Source organism: Chamaea fasciata, unplaced genomic scaffold (genome assembly GCF_029207755.1).
Source record: "Chamaea fasciata isolate MVZ Bird 193981 ecotype frontalis unplaced genomic scaffold, bChaFas1.0.hap1 SCAF_1, whole genome shotgun sequence".
NCBI classification, from domain to species: domain Eukaryota; kingdom Metazoa; phylum Chordata; class Aves; order Passeriformes; family Sylviidae; genus Chamaea; species Chamaea fasciata.
In genome coordinates this window covers 5,918,028-5,939,323 of record NW_027094086.1, presented here as the reverse complement: position 1 = coordinate 5,939,323, position 21,296 = coordinate 5,918,028, and the positions used below count along the sequence as shown (strand labels likewise).

Here is a 21,296-nt window from a genome sequence, read left to right as displayed (position 1 = left end):
CCCAGTACTGTGAAAGTTGGTGTGTGAGACCTGAAAATAAGCAAACTTCTTTGAACAGACTGTATACGCACACAGCAGGCATGTATATAGGTGTAAAGTCACTTCTTTCTAAACATTTTTCAGAATTTTCAGTTTGCAGGCTCCTGAACATTTTCTACAAGTGGACCAGACCCTCACACAGCACACTGGAGGTTGCTTATAGTTAGAGATTGCTCTTCTTTCCTGTTTTTCCATATAGAAGTACTAGTCCTGGCTCAAAAGTGCTGCACTATATAACAGCTCGACCTCCATGTGTCATTATATTTAAAATTCTCTAGACAATTTACTGAGGAAGAAATAAGTTGTGATATGCCAGTGTAGATGGTACTAGACTGCTGAGGCCAAAAAGTCAGCAAGAATTCCCAAACAAGAAGTGGAAAACACAGGTTTCCTGATAGAATTTGTTTACTAACTGGGTAAAAACCAACTGTTAGCATTTAACAGTTAGTCTGTGAGGGAAAAAAAAAAAAAAAAAAAAAAGAAGAGAGAGGGACCGAGACACAAAGAGTATCTACCTATTTAATTCGAGTACTGAAGTATTGTTTAGGAAACTTGTCAACATTGAATCACACCATGGAATTGTTCACATATGATTTCTGCCTTTATGAGGGCACAAGATTTTTACATGTAATACTCCTTTTCAGGTGGTTTAATCTCACCCTTTGGTATATACCTTCTTTCTCCTTCCTATTTTAAAAAACATGCATTAGTTATGAAGCCAGCCTTTTTCCTTTACCAGCATTTGCCAGTCTGCTTAAAACTCTGTTCTTAAACTAATTTTGTGTAAGTTTGTTACCTTTTTCTTTTGATAAAAAATTATTTTTACTTTTTTGCAACTACAAATATTTCCCTATGGCTGTGATATTTTTTTGATTTCATTTTGTATTCATTATTTCACAAATCTCCACCATCTTGATCCTAGTTTACTGATGGGAGTCTTGACACCTATACACAACTTTTTAATTCTTTACAGACATTGTTTGAAGATATAGAGACTTGTTCATTTGTATTTTTAAACAAGTTGTATTTGCATTAAAAATTGCCTACCTTCCAAACAAAAATAATTGTGAAGAACTATTCACTTTCTTTTTTTTTTTATTTTTTTTCAAAAAAACTCCTGTGAAATTGAAAATTTATCAAAATGTTATGAAAATGTGCAGAAAGCTATTGAAATTTGTCACTTTATGTCTGGTAACTTTGTGAAAAAATCTTAATGTAAATTTGACAAAAAAATTAAGAGTTGGGAAATATGTTCTTTTTCATACTCTTAAAAACAACCTAGACATCATTGCATTAATAAAGTTTTAAATAGTTCAACCAGCTGTAACCATATAATAATTAAGACTGTATATAGCACTGCAAATGGGCATTAACAAAGCATTTAGAGAGTATTGCAGAGGATCTGAAGACATCCTTATTTTTTTATGATTTCCATAATCCTTACCATAATATATCTCCAGCCTTTTATTTCCAAATGCTTGGGGTTTTCAAGGGTATAAATAGATTTTGAATTCCTTATCAGTGTAATAAATTAAAAAAAAAAAAATTGTTGAGACAAATGTACTTAGATACAAATGTAAATGTAAAAATTGTACCTTTAAGGTTATAACAAACACAGTCAGTTATGATTCTCTATAAATGTAAACAGAAGAGATGTTAACAGATGCCACTGATATTTTACAAGTAATCCAATACAGTTCTCTTGGTTTGGCAGCTTCTAACTTGAATGAAATTCTTCCCAAACTAAAGTTGGGGTTTCTTTTTAGAGACAAATGTCAGTATTTGTTCATTCTATGTAAAATATTTTACTCCTTTCCGTTATTTGAATGTACAGTTTGTATTTTACAAATTATTACCAGTAATGGAACCGTCCAAATATTTTCTTCCAACAAACAGAAAGACTGAAACTTTTATAAATGGTTTTCAGACTTTTCAGTTCATTACAAAGAAGGTTTTAACCTGAGTTCACATACAATTGTTTCCTTGTGTTTTAACTACCCCAAAAGTGCTACAAATGTAGAGCTTTGTTAATACATAAATAAGCAGTAAATCAAGGACAGACAAGTTCCTGGTTTAATATTCAGGAGAAACGAGAATTATTTTGGTCCAATCACATTTGGAGAAATAACCTTCTTTTTCTGATTCTGTACTTCAGAAGTGGCTCTTGTCTTTATGTGGACAAAAAAACATAGAAACTGAGGAGGAATATTTATTTCTTCCAAAAGCACCAATACTTGGAAGCTTGAATGCCTTAAAGCCATAGCACTTAATTCTCTGAAAGAGAAATGGAAATGGAAAGTTTGAAAGTCCCACCTGATCTCATTCCTAACATTGCAGTCCTTTAGCTAAGGGAGTTCCCTTTTGCTCAATGGAAAGGTTGGCCTCTGTTACCCCATACTTCAGGCACTATTTGAAGTAGTTGAGTCCCGCCACGAGGAAAAACTTCTCCAGGAAAAGTTCAGAGTCCAGCACAGCGATGTGGGCAGCGCGGCCTATCAACGTGTTGGCGGTGTTGGGCAGAGCATGGAACACGTTGTGTCTGATCAACGTGCAGTCCTTGGCCCCAATCAAAGGCTGGAGCAGGTTGTTGATCATTTCTGCGTAAACAGGACCTGAAAAAGAGTTGAGATATCACACCTATACAACAGAGCTCCCAGATCATCTCTTTTCTTCTGGTACCATTTAATTGCAGTCGCAGTGAGAAGGAAAATGGAAGCAAGGCCAAAATAAATGTAAGAGGCAGCAGTCTGTTGCACTGCACCAGGTAGATGTTTTCTACGTAAGGAAAGGGTTTTAGTTTCACCAGGACCTTTTAAAGGAAGAACATTAGAAGTTTCTATTCCCTCCTGACTGCAACTGACTTGGTGCCAAGACAAAAACACTGATAGGTCTCTTTACCTGTTCCTCAGAAGTCTAGCTATTCTCTATCAGGCTGTTTGCCAAAAAAACCCACGTAAATAGTTCAATACTTAAGGGAGAGCACGAGGCTTCTAGGAGCATTTTTGGGGTGTTGTAGCAGGTGTGTGGGACCTGTCCCTATACTATGTTCATCCTTATTCTTTTGTTCTTGTATTATTTTCTTCTTTTATTAAAACCTTTTTGCTTTTTCAAGACACACTCAATCATGCCATCTCGCTAGTTATTTTAAGCCATTTTCTGTGAGGTGCTAGACACCCTTAGAGGTATTAAACCCTCACAGAGCTAAATACATTGGGGTCTTTAAGAGATTCAATAACAGTCCAGTTCAAAGATTTGCCAGGTGCCAGAGTGGTGCTTATCTAATGGAGGCACTGGCCACAAGGAGGGATCTGCTGAAGCTGCTTAGCATGAGGCCTGAGACATCCTCAGCCTTTCCTCTGTCAGTGAAGAAAATGCTCTTGTTTCTTTTAGGGGAGTGGGGTTGGACTCACAACTGCCTATGAATTCAAATGTGAGAGGACCTGGCAGGACACAAGTCCATTTGGGTTTCCCTGAGGATTCTGATGCAGGAAAAGCATCATGTAGAGATAGCTGAGGTGTTTATAGAGGCAGAAAAAATGGCTCAGGAAACATTTACAGATAAATGATCTGATGTATTGATAAATGTACTGATCCGGCTCTTGCTAGGTCAAACATGGCCCTGAGGAATAACTACTGTAGGTCAGTTGAAGAATTTCCTTTTAATTCATGTCTGAGATAGGATAGAAAGAGCTGTCATTTAAGTAAGAGGTGTGAAGGCAACCATGCTGATTATTGGGCCTGTGTGTCTCTTTCTACTTCCAAAGAGTACCTCCATTTCTAGGTAATCACATATGTGAAATGGGGATGAAATTGCACTGAACATTATTCCTGGATGTGGTGTTAAACTGAAACCATGAAACATTTTATAAATGAAGAAGGCTGCTAATAACAAAAGCAATACACACAACCTGAGCTCACAGGAGGGCCTCTGGTGGAGTGAGTCCTGATGTATTTTACAGATTTTATTACAAAACAATATTATTTTAGATTTGTCCCCTAAATTATCTTGCAATCATTCAAACACTATTGAAAACAAAGGGAAAACCCCCTTACTTTGGATGTGCTAAGAAAGATTTCATTGCGTAAAAAAAGGGAGAGAATATAAGTAAATCAGTAGACTACAGAAAAACATTGCCAAGAGCTAGCTTTACTATCACTTAAGAAAAAAATAAAATTAGAGGGAAGAGGAGAAAGCAGTAAGAACCCTTTGATTATGACTTGAATGAAATTTGTTTTCATCAGGCAAAGAGCTTCTTGAAAAGCTTCTTGTATTGATTTCAGTAATTTCCTGTGGGAACCAAACACTTTCTTCCTTATCAAATAAACATTTGAGTTTTCATCATGTTGATGAAAAATACTTCTAATGTAATGACCTCAGTTGCACAGAAATGCAATTCTTCAACAACCTTGGGAATATATGGTGGTACCGCAACAGGAATATGTAAAAGATCTAAAACATACCTGTATGTCTGTCCTTCAGTGCATTTTTGCACATTTCTATTCTTGCTGAATGAAAAGGTACATATCTGTCTTGGGGTGAGGCCACTAACACAACATTTTTAAAATACTGAAGACCTGTGGCAAACATATTAAAAAAATTAATCACAATTAAGCACAGTGCTGAAAATGAATACAGTGTCAGTATGACTATTTCATGTTCAAAGGCTTTTGAAAATCTACAGTGCAAAATAGATTTTAATTATTAAAACATGCAACACAATCTTAGATTCATAACAGCTTAAACACATTTCTGTTGCTTCTGTGAATTATTTGTTACTTATCAACACTCACACAGGTTAACTGTATGTAAACAAGGAAAAGTAAGAACTGTCTGCAAAAAAATACTTGTATTAAAACCTTATTCTTGAAAATATTTATACCTCTAAACAGGATCAAGTTCAAAAATAACAAATTAGTAACATTCTCAAACAAAATAGAGGGAGAAGAAAAAGAATTGCTACAATGTCATACTGTTACATTGGTGTTGAGCGAATCTTAGGGTCCATCCAGTCCCTGCATGGAGCAGTCACTTGACAAATCCAAACTGCTGGTACATCAACTGAAAACCCCAGATCCTCCCTCTTCCCTGGAGTTGATGGGGCCACTGATGAACTCCTGATGTTTGACCTATCTATGGTTTCTTGAGTTCTCCCCACATTTATCAGAAAGGTAAGAAAATGGACACTGATGACATAACCTACTTTTTCAGAGAATATCCTGAACACACAAGAGCTGTGGGTTTGTCCTTCATCTTTCCCTCTCTCTTATGGGAAAGTAGTCGAGAACCAGAGCCAGGGTGGATGGTGCTTTTAGCTACATGGTCTAGTGGAAGGTGTCCCTTCCCCTTGCAGGGGGATTGATACCAGATGATCACCAAGGCCCATTTATATGTATGTGATGCCACAACTATGATTTCTAGACTTTCATAGAAAATCTGATGGTCACCACCACAGTGAGAAGTTCTTCTGGCTGCTTTTCCAAAACCTGACCTAAGATGTTTATTGTTTTCTCCTTGGGCAGTCAAAGCAACTGAGTTTGGAACTTCAGTCTGAAGTAAAAGGTAGGAGAAGCCCCAGTGTGTGTTACCATATCTAAAACCTTAGTGAAGAGGTTCAGTAGGGAAGACTATTTTATTCTGGGTTTTGTTTTGGTTTATATTTTTGCAACAAGAATGAGGAACATTTGTTAAAGAGATTGAAAGGTAGTAGGGACTTCTACTTTAATAAAATATTCGGAAATTGTTGGAGGCTTAAAGAGTCATCTAGCAATGTAGCACAACTGCTTCTAACATTTCTCCATCTGTATGTTCTCCCCGCTTCTTTTGGGAGTAGGGTGCCAGACTAGGGACGTCTCTCTATAGAATCAGTATGCCAACTCATACATTCACATATAGGCATATCTGCATCTTCAGATATTTTTCCTAAGCATCTACCCAGATGATTCTGACTTTACAGACAACTCTCTCCACATTAAAATTTCTGATTTCTCCATTTTCAAGGACAACACGTGCATTTGTAGCCTCTTATATCTCCAGTCCATCAAGCTAACAAGTAGTAAATCGTTTTGACTCACTACACATGCTTGGGAATTCATTGCTTGGGAAGTTAAAATTCATTGCTTGGGAAGTTAAAAGGGAGCTTTTTGTGTAGACCCAATTTTATGTTAACTTGATAGTAGTAAAGCAGTCATCAACTGTATTCCATGGAAATAAGAACTAGGGAAACAAAGGGAAAATTCAAAGAACACCAGTTTACATCAACTTCCCGTCATTGATTGAGTTTTGCAGCATATCGGTAAGATTTAGATGTTTTATTCATATTAACATGGTCTTTGTTTCCTATTAGCAGTGTACAAAAGTATGAGAAAAGTATTAAACTTCAAGTAGTAACCTTGTCACTATCTACTTAGCACCAGTTTGCTCACACACAATATTAAAAATAACTCTTAAAAGAAAACAACTGCTTCAACAGAAGGATCATGCTTGCTTTCTTTTCTTAAGAAAAGCCTGATTTATTTCATTTATTCAGCACAGACTAAACAATAGGAAAAAAAGATTCTCTATTCAGACATCCTTTTTCTAGTGTGAGGCCATACATCTCTCTGTAGTACAGAAATGTCAGAAAAGACATGAATAAAATTTGCTCTCCATCTCACAGAGTAATTTTTCCTAGAGACAAGAGATGTTAAACTTACAAAAAAATAATGAAAAAGGAAAAATGGTTTTCATCTCATAGCATAAATTAAGCAATGATGGCCTGTCAAGAATGATGTTTCTTGCTCACAGAATATAAACTTAGGTGCATGTTTACTGCAGCATGAAGGTCTTATTTAGTGCTAACTGTTGGGCAAAGACATTATCAGATAACTTTCACAGAAAAAAATGCACAGATGAAATTGATATTAGATTTTAGACAGGACAGCCCTTCTAAAAAGCATGTTTAAAGAAAGATCATTAACAAAATGCAGTTTTCCTTTACTTCCTGGAGAACAGGCCAATCCAGCACAAGCCAATGGAATAGCCCTTGGTGTTTACAAAGGCACACCAAGCCCTACTCACCCGTTTTTTGGCTGAGCTGATAGAGGAAACACTTGCGCAGATCCGCATTGTCCCTGAAGGTCAATTGCAAAAGTGACCCTGACTTTTTCAACTTCTGCATTAGCCATAGACCTGGAATGAAAATTGGTGCATGTTTTTATCCTTTATAAATTGTCAAGAAGGGGAGTTAAAGACATGTTTCTACAGTAAGGATAGCACTGTAATTTAGTGGAAGTTTTGTTTGTTCTTGTACTCCTAATCAATAGGGAGAAAAGTCTAAGGGTCTCACAGGATAGAGGAAACAGTTTTTAACTAAAAGAGGGTAGATTTAGGCTACATATAAGGAAGAAATTCTTTACATGAGGGTGGTGAAACACTGGAAGAGGCTGCGCAGAGAGGTGGTAGATGTCTCATCCCTGAAAATAATCAACGTCGGGTTGGACAAAGCTTGGAGCAAACTGATCTAATTGAAGATGTCCCTGCTCATGGCAGGGGTGGAACTAGATGATCGTTTAGGTACCTTCCAACACAAACTATTCTGTGATTCTGTGGCTGTTTCATGGTGGCAGGAAAACACACAGGAAGTCTGAAATATGGGACATTACATTTCCATAAGTATGTCTCTTTTTCAGCCATGGAGATGCCTCTCTTTGTTTGCAGCAGAGAAGTGGATGACTAAGTGGAAACAGGTTCATCTCTCACTGCTGTACATCCCTCAGCTTTCCAGGGAGTAATATGATGGACCTTGTAGATATTGAAATTCCAATTTTTTCTGCATGGGTTTGAAGTCTTCAGCAAATTTTTTCCCCAACTTCAAGGTAAAAGTCATGCTACAATAAATTCCTACCTCCACTTGTTGCCCTCTCATGCACTCTGCCATGGACCACAACCAGTCAAAGCTTTCCCATCAGCTCTTACCTGTACTAACCAAAGTGCTGTTGTTGTAAAGGGTTCCCAGGTGAGGCCCAGAGAGGGACAGGAAGGTGTGTAACTTGTTGAGGTAATAACGAAACCTGGGACGAGTTAGTACAGATCGAATGATGACGTTACCAAGGGAATGTCCAATAAAACTGTTGGGAAAGGAAGAATTACATTAACATGAAACACCATCTGTGTTTTATTTAAAATAAACATAGGGCTGGCACAAATGGCTCTGAAAGGAGGACTCTGTTGGGGCCAGTAAGATCCTTTAAGTTATCATTGAATGGTTTTTTCAGCCTACAAGATTCTCTTTCATATGAATCTTTCTCTTTCATTCTCATCTACAAGAATGTAAAAAATAATCTCACTGATTCAGTGACCTTTGACACAGGGCACTTTAGGAGAAGCTCATTTCACTGGACATTGCTCATGTAACTCAAACAGTTACACACTATTTGCTGTCATAAAGCTTACCTTATTCGGGATATGGAGAGGTTGTACAACTGGATATGCTGAATAATTTCATCCAATAATCGGTCAGTCATTGTATCAAAATCAGCAAAAGTATCAGTCTGTTGAAAAAATAAATGAGGTAATGAATAAAAATATATGACACTTATTGCAGACTGATGTTATTTTCAAAGTCAAATACAAGCAGAAATGTAACGACCAGTGTAAATTTTCTGTATACATGCTCAAGGGGGAAGAAGGGAGATTTTTCTCAGTCCCCAGGTCCTCTTTTAAATTGAAGTTCTTCTTTGAGACAGGTTGCTTGGTGATTCCAGAATCATAAGCATGATGCTAAAGCAGCCTGACTTGAAAATGCTGAGAACTGCTAATGCTCAGCTGCTCTAGATACCAGGCTCTGAACATGGAAGAAAAGCTTTTGACGTTTAGGATTCAACAATAAAATACTTTACAAGATTATACATTGACATGAGGGTTATGCTGATGCTAAGGATGCTATCACAAAATTATTTGGCCATCTTAATCAAATGCTGTGTGTTTGTTAGTCAACAGTCATCAGTAAGAAAATGAGTGCTAGAGACAGACAAATAATTTGTTGCTCACAACAGTACTGCCAGTTGTGAGACAATAAAATAAGCAATATATTTTCAGTCTATACAATTACGGGCAGATTTTATTTAGAACTTTGTAATTTGGCAATACAACAGGACTCTAAATCAAACTCGTAACTAATGAGATGCCACAAAACAATCATCAAATCTTGGAACAGCTATTCAGAGCAAAGATATGAGTAATTAATGCTTTTGAAACATATCAGTAATTAATGCTTTTGTGACAAAACTCATCTTGCTAATTGCAGCTCTTGCACAGGAAAACATGACGATATTCACTTTGCAATACAGACTTAAAATAAATGTTCTCATAAACTACAAACAGTCCGGTAACCTTCTGCCTGTTTGTTATGTCTGCACTGATAATTAATGATTTCCTCCTAGGCTCATTATCTCAAACCTTTCTGGTTGTTTAAAAGCCCAAGAATATCAGCCTGAATGTGAATCATAAACAAAACATGTCAAACATCATATTCCACCTGATGATATTTCCATCCTTTACTATCATTTCAGCCTGATTGAGCTTCCCAAATGCAACACAAATGAATGCCTAAAAAAGTGATTTGAATTTTCCTCTATGAGGCAAACCATCTAAGTTACTGATTTCTTGTGTCATTTTTGGTATGGTTCTCAAAGAAGTTAAAAACAGTGACGAGATGCTTTACAACATTAAAACAGCCACCAAGCCACCCGGGCTCCACTTCCAATGCTATGAGAACTTCCCCATCTTCCCAGACAATAAGATCACTAAGTAGTTTCCATTATGGACTCTGGATAATGTTAAATACAGATGTAAGATGCTTCATTCTCTGAAAACATTCCCTTCTCTTGGAAGAGGCCTTGATGGAAGTAGTCTTGTGGCTATTTTCCCCTTGCTTACATTCACTTTCCAGGCCTGCTGCTGACAGAGCTGTGCACTGGAAGGTGGCAAGTTCACATACACCAAAAAGCCACTTCAAAATATAAAAGCTTTTGAACAAAGAAGGTTTGAAAGTTTTTAGTCAGATTTCTCAGGCACTCATAAATCAGAATAATGTTTCTGACTGCACAATGGAAATCCTTATCTTGTCCATAAAGTTAGGCCTTTGGTCATAAATACGGCTTCACTGCCAAGAAAAGCACAGGATTCATTTCTGTTTCTCTGCCTAGACCAGCAATCAATTTTTTGGAAGGCATTTCTTTATCATTGAAGGAAATAAATCCCACAAACACTGCAACAATGGAGAAACAATGGCTGATGCAGCAAAGGGAGCTGACAACACCTACCAGATATTCCACATACTCCAGAGAATTTAGCATCACTAAACATGCTGCTTTCCATTGGTGCTGTGTTGCAGAGGCACCAGGCTGCCAAGTTTGCAAACTGTCAGGTTAAATCCATTTTCTTCCTCTAAGGTCTAGTCCTATTACTGCTAATGCCATTGTCTTTGGCTTTAAAGCCAGGAATATTTTCCAAGAGGTTTGAACATTGTATCAAATTAGAGAGGAATAGAACCAGGCCCTTTGCACTAACTACTACATACAACTCCCTGAATTCCCCAGTGCTTTTGTTTCACTCAGCTGGTGAAAAGGCTTTTGCTGAAGGCACTATTTCAGCAATCAAAAGGAAGACAGAAATTAGCTCTGTACTACCTGATTTCTTTCAGACATTAGGAAGTCCAGTTTTCCACCAGGGAGTCCCAGTTCTATAAAAGTCTTTACCAGCCGCAGATCTGCGCTGTTACCTAGGAACAAACGGTACTTTATAAGATGCAATTCAATGGAAAAATAACCAATATGGAGTCAATTTAACAAAACAACCTCGACACCACAGAGCTTTTTCTAAGTGCTGCTAAGAATGTTATCACACCTCAGGATAATGCATTGCAACAGCAAGAGAACAGGAATTCCCACAGCTTTCCCCAGGTGGGCTGGATCTCACTGGCTGCTGGGGAGAACTGCATAAATGGTGGGTACGAAAGGGCAAGGATCAGGTCCAGAATAAATCTGTCCTCTATTGGCTGAACAGCAGAGGTAAGAAAAAAAGACAGAAAGCTAAGGTGAGGCCCCCAGGGAGATATCAATACCTGTGCTGGGCTACAGGGCTGTACCTTCAGATGCAGAGGGGCCCGTCTCATGAATTCACAATTACAGGTGGTGCTGAAATACTACTAGAATCCTATATTTTGAGAGATGCCTCATTCTGCACTAGGAAATTCCTATGTTTTCTGAAATATTTTGTGGGTGAAGAAGGTACCACTACCTCACAAGAAGGGCATTCCTGCTACTGAGATTATTAAATGGCAAACAGTCCTGACTCATGCGGCTGGCGGGTGTTTTTCTTTCTTTTTTTTTTTTTTTTTTTGAGATTTCAGAGCCTCTACCACTTCTCTGTTTCTCTGTAGTTTCAGTGTTAACATCTACACCTTTCTAATTGATATCAATAATTTTTCAAGAGAAACTTCACATTTAACGTAACTGCTTCCTGCTTAGAAAGCATATACGTAAAAAATTCCAAGACCTGCTTCCTCTGCAGTAAAGAATGATTTTTATTTTCTAATTTTATGAAGTCAGCCACTATCTAATCTATAACAGTGTTTTGGGGGGTTAAATAACATTTCTGTCCTGGGGACATACTGCAAAACTACCAAGCTTCTGTGGAAAAACAAGGAGTTACTGCAATGCACTCTTCTTGTACAGGGGAGGACTGATGTGCTTTAGTGTAGACTGCTGTTGAAAAAAAACCCCAAAAACAAAACAGAACAAAACAAAACAACCCACAAAAAACTAAAAACAGATAGCAGGACTCCTTATATTAGCAACAATATTTAATATTCTCGTAGATCCTTTATTAAAATAGACTGAATAGCATAATAATGAATAAATACTTAGCTAAAACAAATATTTAGACTCTCTGTTCTTTCTTACTTGCTGAACAACTGGATTGTTTTGGAATTTACACCAAAATGACTTTCAAACAGCAATTCTTCCTGGCCTTACCATCCAATCCATGGACACAGACAACCAGGTGAATTCCATCTTCCAAATTTTCTTCCTCTTCCTCTGGTGGAAAATATGGGATATCAGAAGCTAGTACAGATAAGTCACTGTACAGAAATCCTTCAATCTTCATTTCTTTTTTAAATTTTTCTTTGGCCTGATAAAAACTGGAGAATACATTAGTTAATCACAATAGAAATGGGTGGTCAGCAACAAACCTTCAAACTAGAAATGAGGACGCTTGTCTTTGCAAGAAATTACATTTTCAACTTTCAAGTACAGACCTGGATGCAATTCCTTATCTATTAGGACTGAGAGAAGTCAGAATGAAGGGAGTAAAACTCTGTTTCTTTGTTATTTGTCTACACACAGGAAAGAACTAAAGTGCATTAGCAACTCACACTTGCAGAGGAATGAAAAAGTAGCAAAAAGTAATTTTCTGGTATCTCATAAAATGATCCCAAGGTACAGGATTAGCAATTTTGCCCCTTAACAATGTTATTGGCCCTATAGGAACTGAAATGCAAATATATATTTTTGCTACCATCAGATGCAGTTAGAGTCAGGTAGAAGGTGTTCTCCCTCTTCCTCAAACTAGAGTTAAGGAATGCACCTCATGTGGTAGATATTTTTAGTTTGGTTTTTTTGGTTTGTTTTTTTTTTTTTTTTTTTTGATTCTTTTGAAAACATTTAATAGCATTTAGAAGAATATCTCAATGCTGAACGAATTAAGATAACATCTTTCCTACTAAAGGTCTAAAATTTGACATTAATTCACCCAGAAGCATTCTTCCGGCTGAAGATCCCAAGCTCTTCAGCGGCTTTTTGACTTAGTAAAACTTATCCAGATAATTTAGGAATTAATAATCACAATATAAGTGTAGAATTAAGTAGAAAACTGGGACGGACAAGCTTCAGAGGTATAACCTTTAAGGTCTGGGGATCTCTTAAGGCAATTTGATATAATCATAAAATCATTAAGATTGAAAAAGACCTTCAAGATACTCAAGTCCAATGGTGAGCAATTATTTACATCAGCCCAACTAATTTTAAGGGACACAAGAATGAAAAAAAAAATAGCTTTTGGGCCATGGATCTAGAAGCTTTGGATTCATGTGCATGAATACATGCTCATATGTTCTGTTTCACAAAGAAGAAATAAATTCTGTCCTTAGATTTGTCAGGACTTAAGCATAGTGTATAAAACTTCAGGATGCTTCCAAAAGAAAAAAAACAAAGCCTTGGGTTGAAAATGAATGTACATGTAGACAGCCAACATTTTGGGCAGCTGAATGGATTGAGAAATTTCAGTTCTACTCTTTTTCATCAGCCCAGCAGAGGCACCAAACTATATTGAAAAATATCAGTGCTAGTGTGCCAATCTGTGAAATGGGTCCCTGTGACATCAAGGTCACAACCTGACACTTTTGCTTTGGGCAATGAAGCAAGAAACAAAAATAATGCCTCTTCTCCAGCTATCCATGGTTTCAATTCTCCCATTTTTCCAGTGAGAAGGTGAAGTTGAGACATATCAGCCAATCTGAATTCCCCATTTCATACTTTAGCTACTGAGTGCAATTACTGAAGCAGAAGAGTAAAGCAGTCTGTGGCACTGCCCCAGTGATCTGACTATTTGGGATCAATACTCTGGTATGCATAGCCCTGATTTCAGGAAGGAGGGTCAGCTTACAAAGATTATTTAGATACCTAAATCTCACTATTTGTCAGGAGAATCGAGGACCTGATGTATTTGACAATCTTGGTCTCTATGTGTTTTCATCCTTCCTGAATATATAAATTAGTCATTGTATATGAACCATTTGTCTGTTTGGATTATTTATACAGAAATTCCTCAGGCAACTGTCTCAAATGCAAGCTTCCTGTATGCTCAGTGCATTAGGGTCCTGAACTGTGTCAGGGTCTCCTGGCATTAAAGGCTACATTAATGAAGCAATTAGTCATTCTTACTTCAGCATCCTTTCGTTGGTCTCTTCATCCATCTCCTCTGAATTAGAACAGACGACGCCAAAGGAGCCCAGCGGCTGACGCGTGATGGGGAACGCCGCCTGCTTTGCCGAGGAGCCCGCCATGGCTGGGGTCTCTTTGAGCACGGAAGAAAAGGGAAGACAAGTGGCTGTGCAAGAGATGGACAGGTTAACCACATCAGCAGCCTTCCTGCTTTCCAGGGCTACTCCCTCTGTCGTGGCCAAAGGAAACCCGGTGCCGTTCGCTACAAGTTTATTCTCTTGGCTGTTGGGCTCCTGAGGATGTTCAGCCTGGTGGGACCCTGCAGCAGGGTCTGCTGAGGCAGGTGAGTCATTGAGCTCAATTTCTTGCAACCCCTGCACTTCTGCATGCACTGCTGGGCTCTCATCAGTGAGAGAGCTGCCACATTCTCCTCGCAGTGAGCCAAATTCAGTGGAGGTGTCTGAAGGAGCTGTAACAGGGTAGCAAAAATCTGGTACCACCTTTAGGCTTTGTGAAAAACTCTCCTCTCCTGAAATGTTACTATTGGAAGAGCCCTGTTGTATTTTTAAACTGTCCGGCTTAGGTTTATCCTTTGGATCCTCAATGCATGTATCAACCTTATCTATATTTTTGTCCAAGTAACTACAAGCCCTTGGTGTTTTTAAGCTGCACTCACCATTGCTCTCCAGTGACAGGCACTCAGAGACATTATCTTGGAGCTGCTTCGGACAAATGGGGGGTCTTGTGTTTTCCAAACTACAGCAAGTCTCTGGAAAACCTTTCTCCTCCTCCCCCTGTAACTCAGTGTTACTGCTACTGTGTTTGAGGGGTTTGGGATGTCTTCTGAGTTCTATTTGTCCACTCTCAGTGGTCATTTGACACTCAGAAAAGTCCATGATCATTTTTCCATCTTTATTCTCTGTTTCCATGCAGCTTCTTAAGTTTTGATCTGAATCTCCTGAGGTGGCTTTGCTGTGTTTTGATATATCCACCTCCTCCGTGGGTTCTTCTGGGCTACTGATCTGAGGAGCAGAGACAGATTTCGTCAGTTTGGTAAGCTCCACTTCCCTCTCCTCTTCCTCAAAGGGCAAAGAGCTGATGGATGTGAGCGATGCCTGGATACCGCTGGGCAGGCTGGTGTTGCTCTCCGTGTGGCCACCCTCCAGGGAATTGCGGTGGATGGCGTGCCTCCGGACCAGGTGCTGCAGGATTTCTCTGTCACTGGGCAGCTCCAGGGCCCGGCTGCGGGCATCAGACCACGCCACTGAGCTGGGTTCGCTTTCAATGCCTGAATCAGATATTATCGAGGAAGATCTTTTTATGACCCCTGACATCAGGGTAAATTCTTCACTCTCCTCACTTCGTTGCTCCTTTGTGACCGATTTCACTTCACAGCTGTGTGCCGGCAAAGCTTTCAAAACAGGGAGATGAGCCTTGCTGTCTGCACCCTCTGGTTTTCCAAGGCTAGCCACTTCATTCAGTGCAAGCTCAGATGAAGTGCAATTAGTTTCAGGGTGACCAAATTCATCTAGTTCATGCATTTCAGTCCTGTCTTCCAAACCATCAGTTCCACATGCTCCACACTCATACTGAGCACTGACAATTAGTATGGGCTCACTTTTTTGTGAGTACTTATTGCTGGATTCCATGTCTCCACAGATAACATCCATCCCAAGTCTATTATCTTTTAATAAGACTTCCTTGGATGTTTTAAAGTCTTCTGACATGTGTTCTGTATTGCCTGGCTCTGAGTCAGAAATAGTTTCCTCTCTTGAAACAAAAATATTTTCAGGTTTCCTTTGGCCTTCATTGTTTATTGTACATACCTGAGATGTGGGGTGCTGGTTAAAACCCTTAGCAGCAGCTTCACTACTGCTGTGTAGGCATGAGGGATTCCTGTTTATCCTGTCTGTGTGTATTAGTGGAGTATCTTTCCCAAAGTCTCCTTTCATTACTGCAGTGGCATCATCTGATGCACTGTCTTCATTGTCCAGTTTTACATCCATTTGAGTATTTGCAGGAACCTCAAAATCTGGGAAAACTTCCTCTGAAAAAAGAAATTAAAAAGAAAAGGAAAAGGAAAAGGAAAAGGAAAAGGAAAAGGAAAAGGAAAAGGAAAAGGAAAAGGAAAAGGAAAAGGAAAAGGAAAAGGAAAAGGAAAAGGAAAAGGAAAAGGAAAAAATAAAGTAAGTAGTATTACCTGTAAGAACAAAACAAATCACCCCAAAGAATTGTGAGACTTTGAAAAATGATTTAAAAGTCTAAAATATTATTCTATCCTTTTATATTATTAAAATTATACATGAATTAAAGGCATATTAAAAATGCACATGCCAGAGTGCACTTAACTAAAACTACACTCACTGAACAGTTATAGTTAGGCCAAAGAGGACAATATTAATAAAATACACTTTCCTCAGTATAACTGTACATATACTGCTAGTTTTTCGAGCATAGATAAGCAAAACAAAATGGATACTTCTTTGTATTCCTGGTGTCAGTTAATATTGTTTATAGTATAGCTCTTACTTTGAATCAGTTTAATACTCAGTTTAATAATTTAAATACCTTTAATGAGTATTGTCACAATTTAAGCAGTGGAATAACTGTGGAAGAATGAAGATTTTTTATCACAGGCTGTATTCACTAGACTATGGACACCTATAGTCTTAATATATATTGCTTCCTTGGTAATCTTAATGGTTGAGTGAAAAGGAAAAAAGGTAGTAAGGGCTATGAGATTTCACTAAATAACTATGGAACTAAATAATTTCTTAATTAAAAATTTGATTTGGGTACTCAGAGGGCAAGATATTTTGTGGAAGGCAATGCTGCCTTTCACGGGAGTGTGGAAATTTACACTGAAATTGTGGGTTTTGTTCTGAGATTTCTTACCACTAGGTGTCATAGTGGGGATATCAGTCTAGTGTTTATTCTTTATATTAGTACTGTAGCAAAAATCCAAAAGATTTTATTTTCTTTGTAGATTTTTCCTCCAGCTCTTTTTCTAAACAAAGCTTAATTTAAAGATGAAAAACGTGAAAAAATACTCTGCTGTCAGGGAAAACACTAAAAATCAGCTGTATTATTTAGCGGGGGGAGTAATTTTTCTTTTCCAAATTCATAAGCCCGAGGGATGTGAGATCACTTGTCCTGAGCTGGGGAAGTACCTCACTCAGCTCAGGCTGTCTCATGAAGCTGTGCCCTGTGTGTTTCACTCACCTTTGCAAGGCATGTCTGTGTACCTGTCTTCAAAGATCACTGGCAGCGTGTTCCAGTCCCCGTCGATGTCCAGGCACTCCGCCGGCAGCGGGGGCATGCTGGTGAAATAATCCGAATTACGAATTTCTGTAGAAATCTGGGCGTGGCTCTGGATCCTGGCAGCAAAGTACAAAACAAATGGAGTCCTTGAGTAGCTGCTGTGCTGTTTCTCCATTACACCTGCAAGCCCAGATATGCAGGCAGAGGACAGAGTCAATGTGTTTAAAGGTAAGCAGCATTGCATGATCGGGGGTACTCAGAACTCTCAGAAGGTTTCCATCTCTCAGTTAGAGATATCTATAACTTGCACAATCGCACCCTGAAAAATCTCAGTGTTTTTGAAATTATTTCAGATCCCACTGCCACAGGCTCCTGTTAGCTGCCATAACTCATTGCTGTCCTCCCAAGGGTCTCAGCTGCTGGCTGGGGTTGGATCCCTCAGCTGGTTTCTGGTCAGGAAATGAGATCTGTCCTTCTGGCTGTGGTCAGGGTTTCAAAACCCAGATGCAGGAAGCAATAATCAAAAATTTGGTTGACCAGTACAGGGAGGAATATACCCAAGGAAGATGCATGGCAAGTCCTCTGTCTCACTTATATCAGACCTCAGAGCACTCACAGAGAGGTGTCTCACACATGTACAAATCTGGAAAAGCTAAGGCACATTACTCAGCCACTGTTTCTTGACAGAATCACAGAACCATAGAATAGTTTGGTGTTGAAAGGACCTGCAAGACCATTTATTTCTATCCCCCTTGACATGGGTAGGGACACTTTCCACCAGACCAGGTTGCTCAACCTGGCCTTGAACACTTTCAGGGATGAGGCAGCCACAAAGTTTCTGAACAACCCATTCCAGTGCCCCATCAACTTCACAGCAAAGAATTTCTTTCTAACACCTAATCTAAATCTACTCTCTTTCAGTTAGAAGCCATTTCCTAGTGCTACATGTCCTTGTAAACAGTCCCTCTGGCTTTTTTGTAGCCCCCATCTGTTTCCATCGTTTAGGCCACTCAAAATGCTGCCTGACTCTCCTTAGTGAACGTGACATTAAACTGGCAGATGAATATGTGTTTGGATATAATAAATACAATAATTTTTATTTCTGATGAGCTTTCCTATTTAAACATCTGTCTTGAAAACTGGGTAAAACGTGAAATACAGAAAGTAAGGCAAAAAGATTTTCATTGATGGTCAGTGGAAAGCAAATCTGTTCTTCATCTTAAAGCCATTATGCCTTGTCTGATAACTACTTAACCTTGTGAAAAAGATGAATAATTGATATTAAAGTGAGAGAGGAGAAATATTTTTGTCTGTAAAATCTAAGGAGGAATGTGACCTCCTAGAGGCCTCCACCCTGTGCCACACCCAGCCTATTGGGAACGGTGTGTCCTCTTCTGCCTAAGTAGTCAAATGCTGTCAGGTACAACTGTGCACAGCTTCACACAAACCCACAACAGCATGGGAGGCAAAACCCAGCTCCTGTCTGGTAAGAAGGAAAAATAAAACAGGGGGAAAATCCTTACTGCTTGAGGTGGCTGTACAGCACCTGGTACACTGAGCCCTGATCTCAGCTGGTGATTGTATGAACCCAACTAATAATCCCTACTACCACTCCCAGTATCAATAATACTCTGACAGCCAAGACTCTGTTTTTCCAACTACATCATCTAGCAAATTCGGGAAGAAAACCTAACTCTGCAATGTGGCCTGTATAGACCAGATTTTCTACACAGACCGAGTAATAATTTTTTTACCTTCCTTTTATATGTTGTGCCTTTTTTTTTTTTTTTGGTGTTTTTTTGTTTGTTTGTTTGTTTTTGGTTTTGTTTTGTTTTGTTTTAAACTTATTCTTCTTGATAACCACTGAGAAAACCATGGAGTTTATCTGTAGGAAATGGGCTACTTCTGTGACAGCCTGAAGAAATAGAAGCACTTCATGCAATTAGGCTTTCCCCTGTGAGGGTTATGTTTGTTTCAATGGGGCCATGAGTGTGTGTGTCCTCACCCCAGGATCCTGACATGGGGTTTTCCTTGTACACAGCTCCCTAAAATCCTGACATGGGAGAACCAAATGAACACAGCTGGGACCCTGCAGCTATGGTGCTGCTCTAATTTGGCAGAAAAAGGCAGCCTTGTACAACCCATCCACTAATGAAGTCAGGGCCCTTTCCATCAACACTGAATCAGCCTTAATGTCCCCAGTGACAGCTCTGGGAAAAGCAATTTTCTCCTTTGCACTGGGTCAGAGGCAAATGTCTCACTTAAAAATCATCATTGTGACAGGACCTGATGTCATGGCCTTTCAGCCCCTTCTGAAAGATGGGTTTCACACTGATAATGTTGTGGTCTGCTCATGGTAACAAATAGTCTGGATAACCTTCATTACCTAGATATTTAAATCTTAGCATCCTTATTTGAACTCTGCCTTCAGGGGTCAGGTCCTGAGTATCATCCAAATCCTCCACTAGGTTTCATGGGCTAAAACCAAAGGCAGGATTTGCCCTGGTGTAGCTTTAAGACTAGCTCCTCACACTTCACAGTTTGGTTACAAGCAGGAAAATTTCCAGCAGAAAGAAATGCTTACCTTGAAATGGTTTAGGGATGGTAAAAAACCAAATTTGTAAATGTTAAGATTTGTTGCTTTTCAACAGTTATTTCTCACTAAAAGTAGCAGTACTAGATCTGGTGTCTTTGGTTTAGGAAGTTAATTGAAGGATAGTAATATATGTATTTATATATATATCTTGAAATTAATTATTTCTGGGGTCTGCCTGATCAGTCACTTACTTTTGAAATTCATTACAATATGGAGGTGAAACAGAGACAGTGACCTCTGTCAAACCAAATTCGTTCATACCCTGCAGAAAAAGATCTCGTTCTTGATTGCAAAATATTTTAAAGTAAATTTTTAGTCATTCCAGAGACAGGAGATTATTAATGAGTTACTTACAGGCCTTCCTGGAACATGAGCACAGCAGGTTTCTGGTGCTCGGTGTAGAAGAAGGCTTCTGAGAATCTTCTCACCTGAGAGAGAGACACAAACAAATTAAACCTAAAATCTGCTGAAAGGTGACAAGTGCCATCAGTCTAAGAACACAGCATTGACTATCAGGACCAGATTCCTTAGTGTTGACATTAAAAAAGAGTTCAATTCTGCTTCATTTTCCCAGTCCAGCACGAAGCAGCTGTTGTTGCATATTTTGCTGCGAGGTAATAAGACTCCCTTGACAATAAATCAAAGTTTGGTTATCTGCATCTTCTGGCTACTTTTCTCAAAGCTGTCAAATTTACCATTTTCTCCTGTATTGTTAAAGCTGGGAAGATTTATTTCTTTCCCACTGTGCAAAAAGCAGTAGTGGAGTGACTTACTAAATTAGAACAATTCATAATTGATCATCTCTTCTATGGGAACATCTGCAGTGACTCTCAAACTACCATGACAGCAAAGGAAGTCTTACATATCAGTCCAGAGGAGAATGAGCTCTATCACAGTAAAAACACACCTACCTATGTCATGATACAAACTGAGAGCTCTTCAAATCCTTTCATGGACATTAGATGTGTTCTGTGTTGGATAATCAATTACAAAAGAGCCATGGATCTGAAGTGGCTGGCAGAGCACAGAGTGTGAAATAAGCTATAAAAAATTCAGTGCTCTCATCTGCCCTGGAATTAGCTTTGAGTTTAAATGAATCTAGCATAATATGCAATCAAATGTACTGAGCTGTTAAACTGCAGCCTATACATTCCTAATAATAATTGTAAAAGTGACCTCTGTTACAGGGACAGAAAATGGAAGTGAAAAGCATATGTCAGAGCATCTCAGCATCTCCCTAAATCCCAGCTGTGCTTTAGCAAATGGCCTTACTGAACAAAGGATGAGCATCCCTTCAAAAAGACTGTGTCTTAACAGTAGGACTTTTCATTTGGGGCTCTCAAACCATCTTACAGAGGTGAAAAAGTATAATTACACACAGTTTATATGGGGAGGAACCGGTGCATACGAAGTTTTG

General features: G+C 38.7%; 1 protein-coding gene across 1 annotated transcript in view; it reads right to left on the bottom strand.

Moving 5' to 3' along the window:
- Positions 1–460: 460 nt before the first annotated feature.
- The window catches only part of FAM135B (family with sequence similarity 135 member B), a 129,019-nt gene continuing 108,183 nt past the window's right edge, over positions 461–21,296 (bottom strand). The window contains exons 12-22 of the mRNA XM_066175549.1: positions 20,234–20,307; positions 17,245–17,399; positions 14,699–16,069; positions 14,023–14,188; positions 12,055–12,221; positions 10,708–10,799; positions 8,471–8,568; positions 7,994–8,145; positions 7,097–7,207; positions 4,501–4,614; positions 461–2,651 (exon numbers count right to left, since the gene is read on the bottom strand). Of these exons, the coding sequence (XP_066031646.1) occupies positions 2,446–2,651; positions 4,501–4,614; positions 7,097–7,207; positions 7,994–8,145; positions 8,471–8,568; positions 10,708–10,799; positions 12,055–12,221; positions 14,023–14,188; positions 14,699–16,069; positions 17,245–17,399; positions 20,234–20,307 (2,706 nt within the window). The 3' untranslated portion in view covers positions 461–2,445. The remainder of the gene's footprint in view (positions 2,652–4,500; positions 4,615–7,096; positions 7,208–7,993; positions 8,146–8,470; positions 8,569–10,707; positions 10,800–12,054; positions 12,222–14,022; positions 14,189–14,698; positions 16,070–17,244; positions 17,400–20,233; positions 20,308–21,296) is intronic.